General features: G+C 43.5%; 1 protein-coding gene across 6 annotated transcripts in view; it reads left to right on the top strand.

Moving 5' to 3' along the window:
• frmd4a (FERM domain containing 4A) overlaps positions 1 to 20,444 on the top strand; it is a 288,964-nt gene that overhangs the window by 126,314 nt on the left and 142,206 nt on the right. For all 6 annotated transcript variants that reach the window (XM_060923607.1, XM_060923606.1, XM_060923605.1 and 3 more), the window contains exon 2: positions 5,085 to 5,150. In XM_060923607.1, the coding sequence (XP_060779590.1) occupies positions 5,085 to 5,150 (66 nt within the window). The remainder of the gene's footprint in view (positions 1 to 5,084; positions 5,151 to 20,444) is intronic.

Here is a 20,444-nt window from a genome sequence, read left to right as displayed (position 1 = left end):
AATATAACTTCGATTACACATTTTTCAGTTTTACTCAAATTAGGGTGGTGCAAAAATGAGTACACCCCACAGCAAAATCTACTACGTCTAGTACTTTGTACAGGATGGCCTCCATGATTTTTAATGACAGCACCAAGTCTTCTAGGCATGGAATGAACAAGTTGGCGACATTTTGCAACATCAATCTTTTTCCATTCTTCAACAATGACCTCTTTTAGTGACTGGATGCTGGATGGAGAGTGATGCTCAACTTGTCTCTTCAGAATTCCCCATAGGTGTTCGAATGGGTTCAGATCAGGAGACATACTTGGCCACTGAATCACTTTCACCCTGTTCTTCTTCAGAAATCCAACAGTGGCCTTAGACATGTTGTCATGTTGGAAAAGTGCACGACGACCAAGGGCACGGAGTGATGGTAGCATCTTCTCTTTCAGTATAGAGCAATACATCTGTGAATTCATGATGCCATCAATGAAATGCAGCTCCCCGACACCAGCAGCACTCATGCAGCCCCACATAAGGACACTGCCACCACCATGTTTCACTGTAGGCACCATGCATTTTTCTTTGTATTCCTCACCTTTGTGATGCCATACAGTTTTAAAGCCATCAGTTCCAAAAACATTTATCTTGGTCTCATCACTCCAGAGTATAGAGTCCCAGTAGTATTCATCTTTGTCAGCATGGGCCCTGGCAAACTCTCTGCGGGCTTTTTTGTGCCTGGGCTTTAGGAGAGGCTTCTTTCATGGACGGCATCCATGCATGCCATTCCTCTGCAGTGTACGCCGTATTGTGTCACGGGAAATAGTCACCCCAGTTTGACTTTCTACTTCTTTAGATAACTGCAGTGAACTTGCATGCCGATTTTTCTTCAACCCTTCTCATCAGAAGACGCTCCTGTCGAGGTGTTAACTTCCGTGGACGACCTGGACGTCTCTGTGAGATGGTTGCAGTTCCATCTTTCTTAAATTTTTGTACCACTTTTGCTACAGTATTCTGACTGATAAGTAAAGCTTTGCTGATCTTCTTGTAGCCTTCACCTTTGTGGTGTAAAGAAATTATTTTCTTTGGGGAATTCTGAAGAGACAAGTTGAGCATCACTCTCCATCCAGCATCCAGTCACTAAAAGAGGTCATTGTTGAAGAATGGAAAAAGATTGATGTTGCAAAATGTCGCCAACTTGTTCATTCCATGTCTAGAAGACTTGGTGCTGTCATTAAAAATCATGGAGGCCATACAAAGTACTAGATGTAGTAGTTTTTGTTGTGGGGTGTACTCATTTTTGCACCACCCTAATTTGAGTAAAACTGAAAAATGTGTAATCTAAGTTTATATTATTAACCTTACTTTCACGTTATAAGTTAAACAGATGTTATATTAAACTTTGTCTTGTCAACATTTTGGAAATTGTTTGTGTTCATTGAGATATTGTTTAAAATGTTACTTTTCAAAGGGGGCGTACTCATTTACACTGAGCACTGTATATACTGTATTTGTACCCTTTACACACTGCTTGGGAACATATATGTACCTTTTTGGCTGTAAAAAGGTACACATAGTTTCCTTGAGGTCCCATAATGAGGCCTAGAGGGTACATTAGTGTAGACTGTACCTTGGGGGACGGAAATGGACCTCTACTGTACCCCTGTTTCTGACAGTGTATGCAGGACACGCATCGCAAGACGCAATTTTACACGCTCCCAAAAAGTGCTCTCGGTGAGTCTGAAATTAAAGTTCAGTTTGCCAAGGCTATACCGGTAGCTCGCCATGAAAATTGCTCGCCTGGGACACACCTACTGAAATCACAGAAAAGCTCAGGATTAAAGAGGAATCGCGAGTTCAACAATGAAGAGAATATGTTGGTAATATACAGCAGCGTTTCTCAACCTTTTTTGAGTCACGGCACCCTTCAGAAGTATGCGAATTCTCAAGGTACCCCATATAAAATACACGCAGTCACACTGACCATACGCTGACCCCGGCAGTGATGTTGTGACATGGGAAAGGGGGCTGTGAGACAAATTTTGATGATGCAAGAGGCGGCGATGATCTGCATTCGTGTAACTATCGTTTTTTGGAATTTTAATTCATTTTATTTATTTCAGTGTTAGAATGTATAATTTTTTGACGGCACCCCGGTTGAGAAAGGCTGATATACAGTACACAAGGTTATTATTATTAGACCTGATTAAAGATTAAAGACTGTGGATAATATGACATTAATTTAAGAATTAGTTTTAATGAAAATGTGGCTACATTCAGAATAAGCTAATTTGTAGAATGGTGTGTAGTTAAACTGTAGTTAATGGATTATGGTTGATTTCAGAGCGTGGAAAACGAACGATGTGACAAAAACGCTGTTTAAATTGGTGATGTTTTTTGCAGGCTATAAGGATATGTATTTAAAAAAAATAGTCCAATGGACAAACAGTAAGCTATTCAGTTTCTCTAAATAGTTCTGTAACTAAGGTACTAAAATGAAGGTCCGGGTTTGAGTCCCGTGGCCGGCGAGGGCCTTTCTGTGCGGAGTTTGCATGTTCTCCCCGTGTCCGCGTGGGTTTCCTCCGGGTGCTCCGGTTTCCCCCACAGTCCAAAGACATGCAGGTTAGGTTAACTGGTGACTCTAAATTGACCGTAGGTGTGAATGTGAGTGTGAATGGTTGTCTGTGTCTATGTGTCCCTGTGATGACCTGGCGACTTGTCCAGGGTGTACCCCGCCTTTCGCCCGTAGTCAGCTGGGATAGGCTCCAGCTTGCCTGCGACCCTGTAGCCTCTGTAGTACGCTGCCTGACTCTGTAACATGACTACATATGCTACAGCGTGGTCACGTGGTCCGGCTCAGCCAATCAGAGCGCGAGAATCGATCAACAAATATGGCGTCGCTTCCGGTCATGCTAGACCTGAATCAAAGACGATTTCATGCTGGAATAATTGGATTTGAAGCAAATTATGGGCAGCGGAGACGATATAAATTGCTTGAACATTGAAAGGCAAATTTTATTTTTCTGGGATCAAGTAGCCGGCTCAGACCGTCTGTGTAGGCGGAGAAAACCACCGGTCGCCGGCGCTTCTGGACGTCTCTGTCTGTAGCACTGAAGTATTTCCATTTCAGGGCTTTTTGAGTACCCAGCCCTATCCAGAACAGCTTTTGTTGTCTTCTGTAGATCCTTTATGAGGATGTAGTTTATTTCATACATGGAAATGGCTTCTCCTCTTTGAACATCATAGTTATTGATTAAAAAAATAATGCATTGTGGGATGTGGCATTGTAAAGGTTGGGGTTATGGGCCATGAATCAGAGTGCACTCTTATAAAGAGTGTGTGTGTGTGTGTGTGTGTGTGTGTGTGTGTGTGTGTGTGTGTGTGTGTGTGTGTGTGTGTGTGTGTGTGTGTGTGTGATGGCAAGAGATGAAGAGGTGGACAGAATGTGTGCTGTGTATGACCTACATTTCTGTTTTTGTGTTTGGATGATTGGAGGATGATGTTATGAGGTCATGTATCTAATATTCTCTGCATAAAGTAGTTCGTTAATAGCAACATGCTTGTCCGTGTTATATTTAACAGTTATTCCATGAAATCGAGTCGTACATGAGCTGATAGCCAACGAGGCGCGTAGCACCGAGTCGGCTATAAGCCATCGGTGACGAGATTGAGTGGAATAACTGTTTTATTCTATCCATATTCCCTGTATTTTAAGAAACAGAGCATTTTTATTTCATCTTTTGCAAATTCGATAAATAAAAACTTTATACAAAACGTCCGACCAAATCATTTCCGCTTAGAATGTAAACAAACCGGCGAAATAACAGGATTATTATTTTCAATTTGTGAAAAATGCGAAAATAATAATTCTTGAAAATTAAAAAAAGATACATTCTTACTATAAAATACTGTATGTTCATTCCATATTTTGTTGCTTTTTTTATTTTTTGGCGTTTTGTTTTCGAATAGAGTTTTTATTTCGTCCTCGATTGGTTCAACAACACACTCTGCCATTTTGTTTTTCTCTTCTCACGGTATATGAGCTGATATCCTAGTAGTAGAGTAGCCAATCAGAGCGCGCTATTGCTCATATCCACTGAATGTGGATAGAATAATTCTAGTTATATTTAATGTAGTGTGAACTCAGTAAGAAAGCATGAAACATTTAAAGGGGAACTGAAGTCATTTTTAAACTTGCTTTATTTCTTAATTAACGTGTTATTCAATTACGTTTTTGGTTTTAGTAACCTTATATCATGACTCGTATTGGCAACTAATTGCAATTAAATATGATACTTATTGGCCTATTCGGTTTTTAGCCATGTTGAATTCAGTTCATTTGGTCCACGGCAGGCGTCGCTCATCCGCGCGAGCTTCACGAGACTTGTGCGAGACTTCGAAGCGTGAAGTGTCAGCCAGGTGTCAGTGCCGCCATTTTGAAAACTGTTTTCCAAACGAAGTATTGCACAAAAATGAGTTTAAATGACGATTACTGCCTACTTTTTTCAAACTTTCCTGATTGCTATCAAAACAAACAAAACTTCCGGCTTGATTACGTCAGCATTCGAAAGAGGGCACGCGCGTCTTTTGACAACGTTGGCAGATGTCGGTCACTTTGATTTCCCGTTGTACGTTTTACTTCCGTCCTACGATGTCTCGCACAGGTCTCAGCGAATCTCGTTTACGGCCATCGCTTTGACATATGGACTGATATATTACAGAGCGTATTTCAAACACTCATAACTTGCTATAGCAGCGACAAAATAGCGATCAAAAACGCATTCCTATATTTAATAAAATGAGAGAAACAGAATTTTGATAATAAAAAATTTGCCTTCAGTTCCCCTTTAATGTCAAAGTGCTCAGGTTCTTGAAAAACACGTGCACACCACGTAAGATTGAATTATTTTGCTTGAGTGCAAATCGCACGGGTGTAGAAGAGTGTAGACGTGGGTGTGTGCGTGTAAAAAGAGTTGCTATTCTTGTCTTATCATGATGACCCAGTATTTACGGTTGATTTCACCCTGCTGTGAATATTTCCTGTGTGCCATGGCTGATCTCTCTCTCTCTCTCTCTCTCTCTCTCTTTCTCTCTGTGTGCAGATGACGGAGGGCCGGAGATGTCAGGTCCATCTCCTGGACGACAGGAAATTGGAGCTTCTTGTGCAGGTGAGTCACCCATTCCTCCCCCCACTGAGTTGAAGTAAACACCCTGTCTGTGTTACACCGGTGTATGGAAAGCGCTCCACAGCGTCATCTATCCTCGTTTATTGCGCCCGAGTTACACGAGGCTCAGTGGTACGATACAGTAATGGCACATACGAACCTGCTTTGCACTCATTGACTGTTAAAGTGCTGCACTGTGAAGGTGTTTGTTTTGATGATCAGTGTCTCAGATTTCCTCTCGCGTGTGTGAGAAGGGAAATCCTCTCTGCTCCTCTGAGAGTTAATTACCACCTCCCTGATAGAAGAGGACTCTTTGTGTGTGTCTGTGAAAGACCGAGAGATTCGAGCTCAGTTTTCTAATCTTTCTTTGAAATCTCCGTTCCATTTCTTTGTGTGTACAAAGCAGTTCACCAGCGAGTGTTCGGTGACATTCCTGGCTGACCACCACCTCTCTGATAGAAAACAGGTACTGCAAGCTACTCTAGGAGGAACATTTCATGGCATGTCATTACAGATTTAGAAAAAATTCAATATTAACTACTCATTAAAGCTAGACTGCCTTTCAGATTTTTCAAGCGTAGGTCATAAAAATAATTTTCCCCGACGCCCAATTATTTTTGCTTAGTGGACCGAAAGCTACCGAGTTCGAATCACAGACTTCCAATTTTATTCGTTTCTTTTTTTAAATAGAGCAATTAATGAATTTCAGGCCACATGGCCCTAAATTCTCTGCTATTTTTTCCTGCTTCACCATGACCCAATTCAAGATACTACGTCATGCATCACGTGGTGGGCTTTCCCCGTTCGCGCAAGGCATTGTGGGATACAAATTTGAAACAGGAGAGAAAAATGGAGGACGTGAATGAAACGTGAAAGACCGACTACAGTAACGGAAAGTGAGAAGAAAAGACATGTTATATACGAAGGAAAGGAAACGCAGGACCAAGCTAATAAATCTTGGCGGTCAGCGAGCACCTCGGTGTGATCAGCTGTTCGTTTAGCGACAGAATGATGGAACTGTGAGTGCACCGTCAAAGGTAAACCTGTGCGTGCACACACACACACACACACACACACACACACACACACACACACACACGGACTTCCTCTGTCTGCTTGACTGCACAAAGTGAATGATTTCATGCACATTATTTGCTCGCAAATTCCCTTAAATTAAATTAAATAACTTCCCATCCACAGAATGGCCTGGTTTTTTGAGATATTACAGAAATAAACATATATCACAATGACCAAATTTCAGTGGGAACTAAATTTCACCGATTTTATGAATTTGAAAGGCCGTCTAGCTTTAAAGGAACAGTCCACCGTACTTCCATAATGAAATATGCTCTTATCTGAATTGAGACGAGCTGCTCCGTACCTCTCCGAGCTTTGCGCGACCTCCCAGTCAGTCAGACGCGCTGTCACTCCTGTTAGCAATGTAGCTAGGCTCAGCATGGCCAATGGTATTTTTTGGGGCTGTAGTTAGATGCGACCAAACTCTTCCACGTTTTTCCTGTTTACATAGGTTTATATGACCAGTGATATGAAACAAGTTCAGTTACACAAATTGAAACGTAGCGATTTTCTATGCTATGGAAAGTCCGCACTATAATGACAGGCATACTAACACCTTCTGCGCGCTTCGGCAGCGCATTGATACGGAGCTCAGATATGGACAGGTAAGTCACTTAAGTATTGAGTATAGCACTGACCAGCCGATTATAGAATAGAATAAGGTAATTCCAGCTGTAATTCCAAATCGTCCGTCTTGTTTACATGGATCTGGCGTTGGAGAGGTAGAGGCTTGGCAGTGGATATTTGAGTGGCTGTTTTCTGAGCTTAGTCAACAGGCCGGCTCTGCAGCCTCGCTTTTGCTTCCGCTCCCGACGCCGCCTCCTTCGCTTTGCTTCCGATAACAATCCACGGAGACCCCGCTGGTCTCGCTATCTCATCCGGAATGTTGTGCATGCGATGGAAATCGCTACAAACCGTCATTTTCTGCTGGAAACCAATGTCCAGTAAGTCCATACGGTTGTAGTGGATATTGAAGTCCGGTACAGACGAACAACACGCAAAAATACACACAAAAAACATAAAAAACGTGCACAGGTAGGGAGAGCTTGTAGCCGCAGCCGTTGTAGTAGAATTGTATATAGTAGGGTTTTCCAGAAGAAAAGGTAGAAGTAGAAGTAGAAGGCGGAAATATGGCATTTGACCGACAAGATGGCGTCTGTCACAATCTGGATCGGCTGTGACGTCACATGCAAGTGCTCCATTGTACTGTTTTGTTTTTGCAGCTAATGCAGATTGTGTGTGTGTGTGTGTGTGTGTGTGTGTGTGTGTGTGTGTGTGTGTGTGTGTGTGAGAGAGCGTGAGAGCTGTCAACTCTGTTACACTGCAGCATCCTCACAAGCTAATCTGGCGTATCTGTGTTGCCATAACAACCCCATGACATCACAACCAATAAGAACACACAGTCCGTTGCGATGGGCGGGCCATTCCCCGAACCCAATCAGCTCAAATAGACTCGTTTAGGATGATGAGCTCTGCTTTCATAACAACTCACTCGAGTCATCTGTCATGAGAGTGCTTTAAATTTTAATAGCAGAGTGCTATTAAAATATAAACGTTTCTCAGTCTCCTTAACAAGCTCTGCTTCCTCTTGCTGTCTGTGGCGTCAACACACACACACACACACACACACACACACACACACACACACACACACTTACTTGCCTACACACTCCGGAAATTCCCATTTAAGAGACAAAAACAGCTGGCTTGAACTCTCTGCACTTTTTTAACATTCCCAGCATTCTAAACCCAACGTAACTCATGACACACAAGGTCTCTCCATTCAGTTAATTCACTCTCTATCTGTCTCACTCTCTTTTTTTTTTTTTTTCCTGTCTCAGCTGTCTGTCAGATATGATTACCCATGCAGAGCTGATCTCCCTCGGGTCTGATCTGAGTCGAACTCGCCGAAATCGTTCTCTCATCGTTCAAAAATCGTTCAAAAGTTTGGGGTCACCCAGACAATTTTGTGTTTTCCATGAAAAGTCACACTTTTATTTACCACCATAAGTTGTAAAATGAATAGAAAATATAGTCAAGACATTTTTCTGGCCATTTTGAGCATTTAATCGACCCCACAAATGTGATGCTCCAGAAACTCAATCTGCTCAAAGGAAGGTCAGTTTTATAGCTTCTCTAAAGAGCTAGCCTGGGCCCGCCCATCCTAAGCGTGACGCAACACGAGGGCCTGTTGCGAGCTTAGTCTGGCCAGGCAAGCTATCTACAGCTCTTCCAAGCTCCCGAAAAATCGGGAGCCAATCAACTTTGAGCATCTCCAACGGCCCTGGGTAGAGGCGTGTTCAAGGCAGTGACGTAGTTGAACTGCGACCGGAAGCCATAGATTGTTTACAGAATCTATGCCGGAAGCGCTTCATTCACTAGAAACATTACGAACATGGAGCAGCGGCAAGCCTTTGACACAGCGGTAGATGCTGTATTGAAAGCATTCAACGGGAAGTTCTCATTGAAAACGGAGCGACGAGCAGCCCTGGAGGTATTTATCTTCTTCCTGCTACTCAAGCAGTTTCCGTCGCGTCACATACGTCAGAGGAAAGCGTGATGTGATTGGTTTAAGCTTCGTCACAGTCTTTTCTGGCTTCGACCAGTAGCAAACTGAGGCATTTCAGGGAGGTGGGTCAACCACGCGCTTTGGGAAACGGTTGGGCTTAATATCTTTGCCAGACCAAATGCTCGCAGAGCTTTGAAGTCGCGTTAGCCAGACTACTAAAGAGCTAAACTGTTTTCAGCTGTGCTAACATGATTGTACAAGGGTTTTCTAATCATCCATTAGCCTTCTGAGGCAATGAGCAAACACATTGTACCATTAGAACACTGGAGTGAGAGTTGCTGGAAATGGGCCTCTATACACCTATGGAGATATTGCACCAAAAACCAGACATTTGCAGCTAGAATAGTCATTTACCACATTAGCAATGTATAGAGTGGATTTCTGATTAGTTTAAAGTGATCTTCATTGAAAAGAACAGTGCTTTTCTTTCAAAAATAAGGACATTTCAAAGTGACCCCAAACTTTTGAACCGTAGTGTATATCTCTCGACTAGATAGCCGCTCTTTCTAAGCGATCTGAGAAGATATTTAAAAGGACTATATCAGGATGGTGTATCAGGACGCTGCCGGTACTGGGGCGGAGCCAGTTCTGCCTTGATGCCTTATGAGAACCGGCCTGTATTTCAACAGGTCTGAGAACCGAATGTTATGTAGTTAATGAAGTTGGGGTTATTTCCGTTGAAGTGTTACCGTGGTAACATTTGCAGGGGTAAATCACGGTGGACAGACTGGATCTGCTTTGGGTTTTTATTATAAATTTACTTTTAAAGTCATTATGATGTTGCATTTGAAGGCTGACTGCGTGTAGCGATTTCAGCTTTTGCTCGTTTCATCAAAATGGTGGTGAATTTCTTGTCGTAGACCCTCCCATAACCACTGACATCAGTAGTTCTAACTTCGGGACCAGCAATTTTGTGGTGCCGTTCTGGTACAAGCTTTTTGGCACCAGTTTTGTTTTCGTTCAAAATGCGTGAAACCGGTTCTAGATTAGGCACCAGCACTGTATTAGTGGGAAAGGGCCATCTGTGGTGTGTTCAAGTGCAGCCTTTTACTGAAGATGTGAATCAGAAGGTTAGCCTTGGTGGATGCTAGTTCTTCAATGGCAACTTGGTGTGTCACAGGCTTTAACCTTCCAAAATTAGGGTGATATGGGACACTGTCATGATAGTGGGTAGGGCTGGAGGAATTGGCAACAGCTACATTAAAGGGACATTAAAGCTAGACTGCCTTTCAGATTTTTCAAGTGTAGGTCATAAAAATAATTTTCCCCGACACCCAGTTATTTTTGTTGAGTGGATCGAAAGCTACTGAATTCGAATCACAGACTTCCAATTTTAATATTTAAAAAAAAAGAACAATTAATGAATTTCAGGCCACATGGCCCTAAATTCTCCGCTATTTTTTCCTGCTTCACCATGACCCAATTCAAGATATTATGTCATGCATCACGTGGTGGGCTTTCCCTGTTCGCACAAGGCATTGTGGGATACAAATTTGAAACAGGAGAGAAAAATGGCGGACGCAAGTGTGCGAATGAAACGTGAAAGACCGACTATAGTAACAGAAAGCGAGAAGAAAAGGCGTTATGTTATATACGAAGGAAAGGAAACGCAGGACCCAATTAATAAATATTGAAGGTCAGCGAGCACCTCGGTGTGATCAGCTGTTCGTTTAGCGACAGAGTGATGGAACTGTCAGTGCACGGTCAAAGGTAAACCTGTAGATGGCAGTAATGCAACAGTCAGTGCGTTTACATGCACATCCAAATTGAGCTACTGTCGGTAATCGAGCTAAGGGTCCCAGCAGGGGTGCCAGAGAAATCCAATCCTACATGCACACAAGGAAATCGAGCTATTGTGTGAGGTACATTGTGCACCCGAGCCACAGGTGGCGCTACACGCCCCATCGTGTTGGTACACTTCTGGTTGTCGTCATGAAGAAGAGCTATTCAAGAGTATAAACAAAGTTATCAGCAGTGTTGTCAGATACTGCTGACGTTTTCCAGCCCAAAACATGTTCAAATCCGCCAAAATGCACTTAAAACCGCCCAATCTGGCAACACTAGCAGTTCCGTGTTCACAAGTTCCGTGCTCAAGCTGTTAGGCTTGCTCTAACAGACTGTATGGCTACAAACTGTCCTGCGCAGACCACTGTTTTGTAAGACAACTTATTTTGCACAATTGTATATTTTTCTAAAGTCCATTTTTTGCTTACAATTTAACTTATGTCTTAATAAACACACAAAAAGTTCAATTGTTTTGTTTTGTTTTTATTGACATTCTTCAGATGTTGGACATTATATATATATATATATATATATATATATATATATATATATATATATATATATTAGTGCTGTCAAAAATGTCGCGTTATTAACGTGTTAACTTGACTCAATTTTAACGGCGATAATTTTTTTATCGTGAGATTAACGCTCTGTGACATGATGCCACGCCCCGCACAGCCAGAGTCCTCTGCCCTCCCCCGAAGAGCCACGGTGCTCAGCTTAGGTTTCGTTTTCCCATCGGCGGCTCCAGCCCCACTTTGCAGTGGCTGTGACAAGACGTGTTATGCTCTGCAATAAAAAAAAACAAAAAAACATTGGTACAACCAGTGTTCGAACTATGCCGATATTTTCGGGGGGGGGGTCCCGTATTTTCCCTTGGGGGGGGGGGGGGGGGGGTGCTTGCGCTTGTCTCAGAGCGCGGATCTCCATCGCGCGCTCACTTCAGATATGCAAATGCTTCCCGTTACACACGATTGCTATGTCAATAAACATCATTTTGCCAATATTTTAGAGACCCCCCAACATTTCCCAAATCATGTTTTCAAGGGATCTCATGTCTGTTTCAGGGGATCTCGGATCCCCCGTGTACCCCCGTAGTTCGAACGGTGAGCAAGCCCATTCACTTTTTTATGCTGATAAAAGAATTACAATGGTTTTTCATGTGACAAAAATGTGCAATTAAATTGCGATTAATCGCGAGTTAACTATGACAGTCGCGACATTAATCGCGATTAAATATTTTCATCGCTTGACAGCACTAATATATATATATATATATATATATATATATATATATATATATATATACACACACAAATACAATGACTTGTTTATGTACACAATTCACAGCTATGCAACAGCTGTACAGATGTATTTGGTGATACAGTAAGTGAGCTAAATTTTAACAGTGCAAACAATGCCACAAAAAGAAAAGATTCATGCCGTTGTCATGAGTCGTTGTCATGCCAACCGAGGCTGTTGTGTTTCCCGCTTGTGGTCTCGTCACTCGTCACCTCCGGAAGGGGCAGTGCTGAAGTAAGTAGCTCGAATACGTAGCTCAATAGGGTTTACATGCACTAAGTAGCTCGGCAGAAATCGCATAATCTAGGTCGTGTAGCTCGATTACGAGAAATCAAGTTCGGTTCAATTTCAGCCGAATTAAGGTGTATACATGGCATTTTGAACTTCGATTTCAGTCGAGCAACGGCAGAAATTTGATTCTCTCTATGTGCATGTAAACGCACTGACTGTGGATGCCAGCTGCCGTAAAACCCAAAAGAAGAAGAAGGTAAACCTGCTCATGCGCACACACACGGACTTCCTCTGTCTGCTCGACTGCCCGAAGCGAGCAATTTCATGCACGTTATTTGCTCGGGAATCCCCTTACATTAAATTAAATAACTTCCCAGCCACAGAATGGCCTGGGTTTTTTTTAGATATTACAGAAATAAACATATATCACAATGACCAGATTTCAGCGGGAACTAAATTTCACCGATTTTAAGAAATCAAAAGGCCGTCTAGCTTTAAGCAGAAAAAAATGGTGTCGGCCATTTTACCAGGAATAGCATTCTCGTAGTCTGTGTGGCTGAAGGCTAAAGTGTTTGCAGCCATGTTCAGGTGTAGGACACGCCCTCTCTCGCTTCTCATCTCCCATATTGTCTTCCCGTACTTCATATATCCGTGGACGGACAGTGAGAGACACATTCCATACTTTGTATCCTCATTTATCAGTCTAACTACAGCCAGTATTCACTACCCAAAGTAAGCACTAACTTTAGCTTGCTGACGTTAGCTGTCTTCATAACAACTCAGCCCATGTTTCTTCTATTATCCCGACTTTCCTTTCTCTTTCCTCATCATTGTTATTTGCTCTCTCGAGTTTCCTTTCTTTCCTTCTTCTTTCTCCATGCTTTTATGTGGTTTAAAGGTCATAGACAGATTAATCAGGCCAGTGGGATACCAATATACCAGATTTCTGCTGGAACACGTTATCTTGCCTCAGGGATTTTTCAGAGATGAGTCCAGTAGCGTCTGAAGCTACAGCACATTCTCATTGCTCCTTTATTTCCTGAAGGTCAAGCAAGTAATTTCTAGCTCGCGTCTTTTCTGAAAGTACAGTATGTCTAGAGTCACGTTTCTTTGTAATCGGATCGGTGCCAACCAGTACAGCTATGCACGAGCATCCAAAAATGTTTGGCTGTCTGCGCTACACAGCCACACAAAAAGAAAGAACAGGCTGCATGCTAGCAGGCTAAAATGAATATTTGGGTAGAAGTGATTGATCATGTATCAGATGCTTGATCAAATTTATTGCACAAGATTTCCAGTCCACAAGGAGCCGATGCCATTTTTGGAAGAGCAGTAAATCCGTGCGAACGTATTTCATTCAAGTTGAGACTGAATGAGATTACGGGCTAACGCATACCCAGATAAAGTGTAGCTTGATTTTAATGACGGGCTGCTTCTGCATGGAGTCTGACCTGATCGCTTCCTGCTCTTTCTCACTTCAATGGATACGTAAAGTACATGTCTTCACTTCAGCAGCAGAAACATCAGTGGTGAAAAGAGCTAATGGTGAGCGCTGGCCTTCCTAAGTGAATTAGCTGGATTGGGTTGTTGAAGTATTGACATGACCCAGGATTAGATTACATTTAGAACTGTTGTAGGTGAATGGATAGATGTATGTGAAAAGTTCAGACACGAAAGCAGACAACTCTGTTTTTCTTGTTTTCTGTAAATAATGTTTTGTCTGGGTGGCACGGTGGTGAAGTGGTTAGCGCTGTCGCCTCACAGCAAGAAGGTCCGGGTTCGAGCCCGGGGCCGGCGAGGGCCTTTCTGTGTGGAGTTTGCATGTTCTCCCCGTGTCCGTGTGGGTTTCCTCCGGGTGCTCCGGTTTCCCCCACAGTCCAAAGACATGCAGGTTAGGTTAACTGGTGACTCTAAAATCCATTTTGTTTTTCTCTACTCACAGTATATGAGCTGATATCCTAGTAGTAGAGTAGCCAATCAGAGTGTGCGATTGCTCATATCCAGTGAATGTGGATAGAATAATGCTATTTATGTCTGTGGAAAATAAAAACTAGCTGCTAACAAAGGTAAATAGTTTAGTTGTATTCAGGAACCAAACTGCTGCTGGTTCAGGGTTTTTTCCTGAGATACTCCAAAATCATGTTCACTCTCAGTTATGTTAGGCATGTACAATATTATTTTTGTTAAATCCTGAAATGATTTCTACTAGTAGGCGGCACAGTGGTGTAGTGGTTAGCGCTGTCGCCTCACAGCAAGAAGGTCCGGGTTCGAGCCCCGGGGCCGGCGAGGGCCTTTCTGTGCGGAGTTTGCATGTTCTCCCCGTGTCCGCGTGGGTTTCCTCCGGGTGCTCCGGTTTCCCCCACAGTCCAAAGACATGCAGGTTAGGTTAACTGGTGACTCTAAATTGAGCGTAGGTGTGAATGTGAGTGTGAATGGTTGTCTGTGTCTATGTGTCAGCCCTGTGATGACCTGGCGACTTGTCCAGGGTGTACCCCGCCTTTCGCCCGTAGTCAGCTGGGATAGGCTCCAGCTCGCCTGCGACCCTGTAGAACAGGATAAAGCGGCTACAGATAATGAGATGAGAGAATGTTTTGTCTGATTTCCCTGATAGAACTGGCCGGTTCATGTAGCGTCAATCTGAATTGATATGCAATAAGTAATCGAAATATTAAAACAAAACTAAAAACAGGCTTTTGATCACCTTTGGCAGCAAAAAAACACTATGACATGAGTGAGCCAGATTAGGTTTCCTTTTTTCTCCCCCTTCTTTTCCTTTTGGGGTCTCTGACTCAGCACCCCATTCGGTGCCTGTAGTTGATTATCACATGGGGCTGATTTCTGATGTTTACAACAGAAGAAGTCACGCAGAATTCAAGAAGAAGTCTACTTCCAAAGAAATATTTAGCTGATTACGACAATGTGGATGAGGCATTTGAATTTGACGACCGTTTCTATTTATTTGAGCCAGGAAACAGCCCCCGTGTGTTTTATAATCAGCTACAGGCTGCGTAGCTGTGGCACTGCGTCAGAGACCGGAAGAAGAAGAAGAAAGAAGAAACCTTTGTCACATGTACACTTCAAGCACAGTGAAATTCATCCTCTAAATTTAACTCATCTGAAGCAGTGAACACACGCAAACACACCCAGAGCAGTGGGCAGCCATACTGCAGCGCCCGGGGAGCAGTCAGGGGTCAGGTACCTTGCTCAAGGGCACTTCAGCCCAAGGCCGCCCCACGTCAACCTAACTGCATGTCTTTGGACTGTGGGGGAAACCAGAGCACCCGGAGGAAACCCACGCGGACACGGGGAGAACATGCAAACTCCACACAGAAAGGCCCTCGCCGGCCGCTGGGTTCGAACCTGGACCTTCTTGCTGTGAGGCGACAGCGCTAACCACTACACCACCATGCCGCCCAGAGAGAAAAGTTAAACAGTGAGTGTAGAAACAGTCATTTTCTACAGTTTCTTTACAGTTATTGAGGTAAACAGACACAGGTGTATCTCTGTAGGGATCATTTCCATGCTGTCAGACACTTACACTCACTGGCCACTTTATTAGGAACACCCATACATCCATCTGCTGTTTTATACCGTTATCTAATCAACCAATAGCAGCAGCACAGTGCATAAAATCATGCGGATACAAATCAAGAGCTTCAGTTAATGCTCACTTCAAACATCAGAATGGGAAAAATTGTGATCTCAAAGTGTGACTTTCTTTCACTGTGCCATGGGTGTTGGTTTGAGCCAGATGGACTGGTTTGAGTATTTCAGAAACTGCTCCTGACCTCCTGGGGTTTTCACACACAACAGTCTCTAGAGTTTATACAGAATGGTGCGAAAAACAAAAAAATGTCGAGTGAATGAGCGACAGTTCTGTGGGTGGAAACAAACGCCTTGTTGATAAGAGAGGGTCAGAGGAAAATGGACAGATTGGTTCGAGCTGCCAGGAAGGATATAGCAACTCGTAGCAGCTCTTTACAGCCGTGGTGAGCAGAAAAGCATCTCAGCATGCAACAGCAGAAGAACACATTGGGTTCCAGTCCTGCCAACCAAGAACAGGAATGTTAGAATCAAGAACAAGTTCCTATTAAAGTGGCCGGTGAATGTGTATAATAACATTATGAGCCTGTCAGTGGTGAAAAAACAAGTGGTTTAATTTGTAGGATCACACTCGCTGTTTTGCGATTGCCGGTTATAGCGTTCCAACTCAATACTGAGCTGATTTTGATAGTTTTTTTGCCTTTTGTAAAAAGTTGGGTCCAAACTGATGAAAAAATGGGGCACAGGTAAAAAAAAAAAAAAAAAAATCCTGACATTTTCCTTTAATACTGAACTTTTTTTTAGACAAGATCAAAAAATACCTCAACCAAAATGAAAGCATGGATATAATGATTCAAAAACATGAAATCGAAAATTTATAAATTCAGTTTCCTGACTCCAATTTAACATCGCATGTCCATCCATCTTCTGTAGCCGCTTATCCTGTCCTACAGGGTCACGGGCAAGCTGGAGCCTATCCCAGCTGACTACGGGCGAAAGGCGGGGTACACCCTGGACAAGTCGCCAGGTCATCACAGGGCTGACACATAGACACAGACAACCATTCACACTCACACCTACGGTCAATTTAGAGTCGCCAGTTAACCTAACCTGCATGTCTTTGGACTGTGGGGGAAACCGGAGCACCCGGAGGAAACCCATGCGGACACGGGGAGAACGTGCAAACTCCACACAGAAAGGCCCTCGCCGGCCACTGGGCTTGAACCCAGACCTTCTTGCTGTGAGGTGACAGCGCTAACCACTACACCACCGTGCCGCCTCGCATATCCATGTTAAACTAAATTGTATTATTACCAGAGTAAATAATCTGCCTTTAAGAGCTAACAGTAAACAGTTAGCAATAGTTAGCTTAGTGCTAATAGAGACTTGCGAAGAGAGTCTGGGACAACACCATGCTCATGACCAACACCAAAATGAGAGTGTATCAGGCCTGTGTGTTGAGCACTCTCCTCTATGGAAGCGAAGCATGGACCCTCTACTCCCGCCAAGAACACAGACTGAACACCTTCCACATTCTCAGAAGACTTCTGGGCATCACCTGGCAGGACTGTGTCACCAACACCGATGTCCTGGCCAAGGCAGGGATGCCCAGCATGTTTGCCATGCTGACCCAGAGACCCCTGCGCTGGCTAGGCCACGTCAGCCACATGGACGACAGCTGCATCCCAAAGGACGTGTTGTATGGTGAGCTGGCCACAGGCTCCAGACCCACAGGATGACCTGCACTACGCTACAAGGACGTGTGCAAGCGCAACCTGAGGGCAGGCGGCTTCAACCCCGCAGACCTGGAGACAGCGCCGGCTGGTGGGCCACCACCAAGGCCGTCGTTGGGGAAGCCGAGGAAAGGAGAAAGACCCGGTGGGGGTAGAGGAGGCTCCGACGACAGCGGAGACTGCAGACAGGATCAACAGACACCCGACCAAGCAACTTCACCTGCAGCAACTGTAGCAGACCGTGCGGCTCACGCGTCGGCCTATACAGTCATACTAGGTGCTGCAACTCGACAACTGATGGATGACCCCGGCGCAGATCACCATGATCTTTCGAGATCAAAGGAGCCAACAACAAAAGAGACTTTGGGGGGAAAAAAGAAAACAAACACATTTTCCTGGAATATTGTGTTTAACTAGTGATAAATTAGCCTGGGCCCACCCATCCTAAGTGTGACGCAACACGAGGGCCTGTTGCGAGCTTAGTCTGGCAAGGCAAGCTATCTCCAGCTCTTCCAAGCTCCCGAAAAATCGGGAGCCAATCAACTTTGAGCATCGCCAACGGCCCTGGGTAGAGGCGTGTTCAAGGCAGTGATGTAGTAGAACTGCAACCGGAAGCCATAGATTGTTTACAGAATCTATGCCGGAAGCGCTTCATTCACTAGAAACATTACGAACATGGAGCAGCGGCAAGCCTTTGACACAGCGGTAGATGCTGTATTGAAAGCATTCAACGGGAAGTTCTCATTGAAAACGGAGCAAAGCGCAGCCCTGGAGGTATTTATCTTCTTCCTGTTACTCAAGCAGTTTCCGTCGCGTCACATACGTCAGAGGAAAGAGTGATGTGATTGGTTTAAACTTCGTCACAGTCTTTTCTGGCTTCGACCAGTAGCAAACTGAGGCATTTCAGGCAGGCGGGTCAACCACGCGCTTTGGGAAACGGTTGGGCTTAATATCTTTGCCAGACCAAATGCTCGCAGAGCTTTGAAGTCACGTTAGCCAGACTAGTGATAAATAGCATTTAGCTCTGATTATTCAAGTGATCTCTGATTTAATAGAAATGATGCTGATTTTGGGTTTAAATTATTTGTCCTGTGTGTGTGTGTGTGTGTGTGTGTGTGTATACACGGGTTCGTAAGCTAGGTATTGCTTCTACATATGGCTGTTTGTTGTGAGTTAGATTCTGAACCGTGCGTGCACATGTTCTCTCTGGAAAAGTCAGTTTCTCTTCAGTCTTTCATTAGCAGGCTGTAATTTCCCTCTGCTATAATTTGGTCTAATGGTGGTTTGTGTATTAGGGTGGAGGTCTGAGGTAAAATCCTAGCTATATCCATAGCATGTGTTTGTTTTCCATTTGATTAACTCTTGATGTCCTGATGGGTTTCTGAGGTCCTTGTGTTTTTCTCTGCATTATCGCTGCCCTCAGATGAAATTTATGCTGTGTTCACATATATACCGGTACGATAGTGGTATAACTGTATCGATACAAAGTATACCGGTACAGTTTAGTGCATCTGTCCACACTAGCAAGAAATGTTTGCGGTTTTCTTTCACGGAAGTTGAAATGCGCGTGCGCGAAATGTTTCCGTGGTTACCGAGTAACTTCCTTCCAAGAATATGGCGGATGAAACAACGTGTGTGTGCTTTTTGTTGTCAGTGTACAGTCTGTATTTCTGGTGGTCATTTATTCAGTCGAATCGTATAAAACGCGCGAGGCAGTTGAGAAAGAAACAAAGAAAACGAATCTCCGTTCTTCACTATTTTATTCAGCGAAGACATCGATTGATGTGTGTGACTTTGCGCATCATACATGTCAACCTTTGGTCAATCAAACCTGTATAACCAACCTGCAAAATCCGTATTTCCCTTATAAAATCCGTATAAGATGCAAATTAAAATAATTTACCTAAATTTGAATGATAATTAACAATGATATATCCCAGTTACTTTTTATTCAATATTAATAACAATAAACCTTCAGAATGAATACAAAGCTCCAATGTTTGACAAAAACACAAAGTGTTATCAGCGTAGTTACGAAGGAAATACTTCGTTGTTTGGAGACAGGTTTCACCGAGCGGCTATTATGCACGAGACTTCATATTAGCCACAAAGTCAGGAAAATCTGTTCGTAAAATTACGTTATAATGAGCAAATACAATGAAAAGTATTTTTCCAGTCTCACCTGTGAAAGGTAATCCCATGTGATCTCGTTTGGACGGTAAACCTGTTGGTACAGTTAAACGCAGCACATGAATGAGGCATCTTTATTCTCGGCTACTGTCTAGACGCTATACCAGAGACGGTTGAAGAATCTCCACTTTGCCACATCCAATATGGCGGCGAGGATGACGTATGATTCTACGCAGAAGGCGGCGTCTATGTTTATATGTCTATGACTTCCCGGTTGGCGGGATTCTCGCAATGCGGTGTGCGCATGATCAAAAGTGGAACGAAGTCTCGCTACCACAAGATAACGCGCGATTTCATAAGACTCTTTACTGGCTGTCTGTGGTGTACAGTACGTTTGTAAATGTTATGCGCTCTTTTATCATCGTGGGAATTGATTATAGCTCTAAATAAATATTGAATTTTTTTAAAGAATCCGTATAACTTTATTTATACGCCCGTATACTACGTTCATTGAATCAAATCCGTATAAAATACGGATATTCCGTATAGCGCATGTATGGCGCATGCGCATTATATTTGTATCGATACAGAGACGCTTCATCTGTCCACACTACAGCGAAGCGCTACAGTACCGATACTGTACCGGTACGAAACCCATACATTTGTGGGTTTCGTACCGATACAGTTATACCGCTACAGTACCGGTACAGTTGCTAGTGTGGACAGGTGTTGCGGTACGAAAGTAGTATCGTATTGGTACAAAATCCCTAGTGTGGACAGGGTATTAGTCTGTGTGTGTGGATCTGTAAGAGCAGCTAAAACCTTACAAGCTAATGCTAGCTCTGGTAGACCAAAGCTCCGAGTCATGCTGTGTCAACCACTGCCGGTCACCAGTAACAAAGAAAACCCTTTGTGCTATAAAATTTA

This window comes from Neoarius graeffei, chromosome 6 (assembly GCF_027579695.1).
Source record: "Neoarius graeffei isolate fNeoGra1 chromosome 6, fNeoGra1.pri, whole genome shotgun sequence".
Taxonomy (NCBI): Eukaryota; Metazoa; Chordata; class Actinopteri; order Siluriformes; family Ariidae; genus Neoarius; species Neoarius graeffei.
The sequence above is the reverse complement of the archived record's forward strand: the minus strand, read 5'-3'. Positions and strand labels throughout refer to the sequence as shown.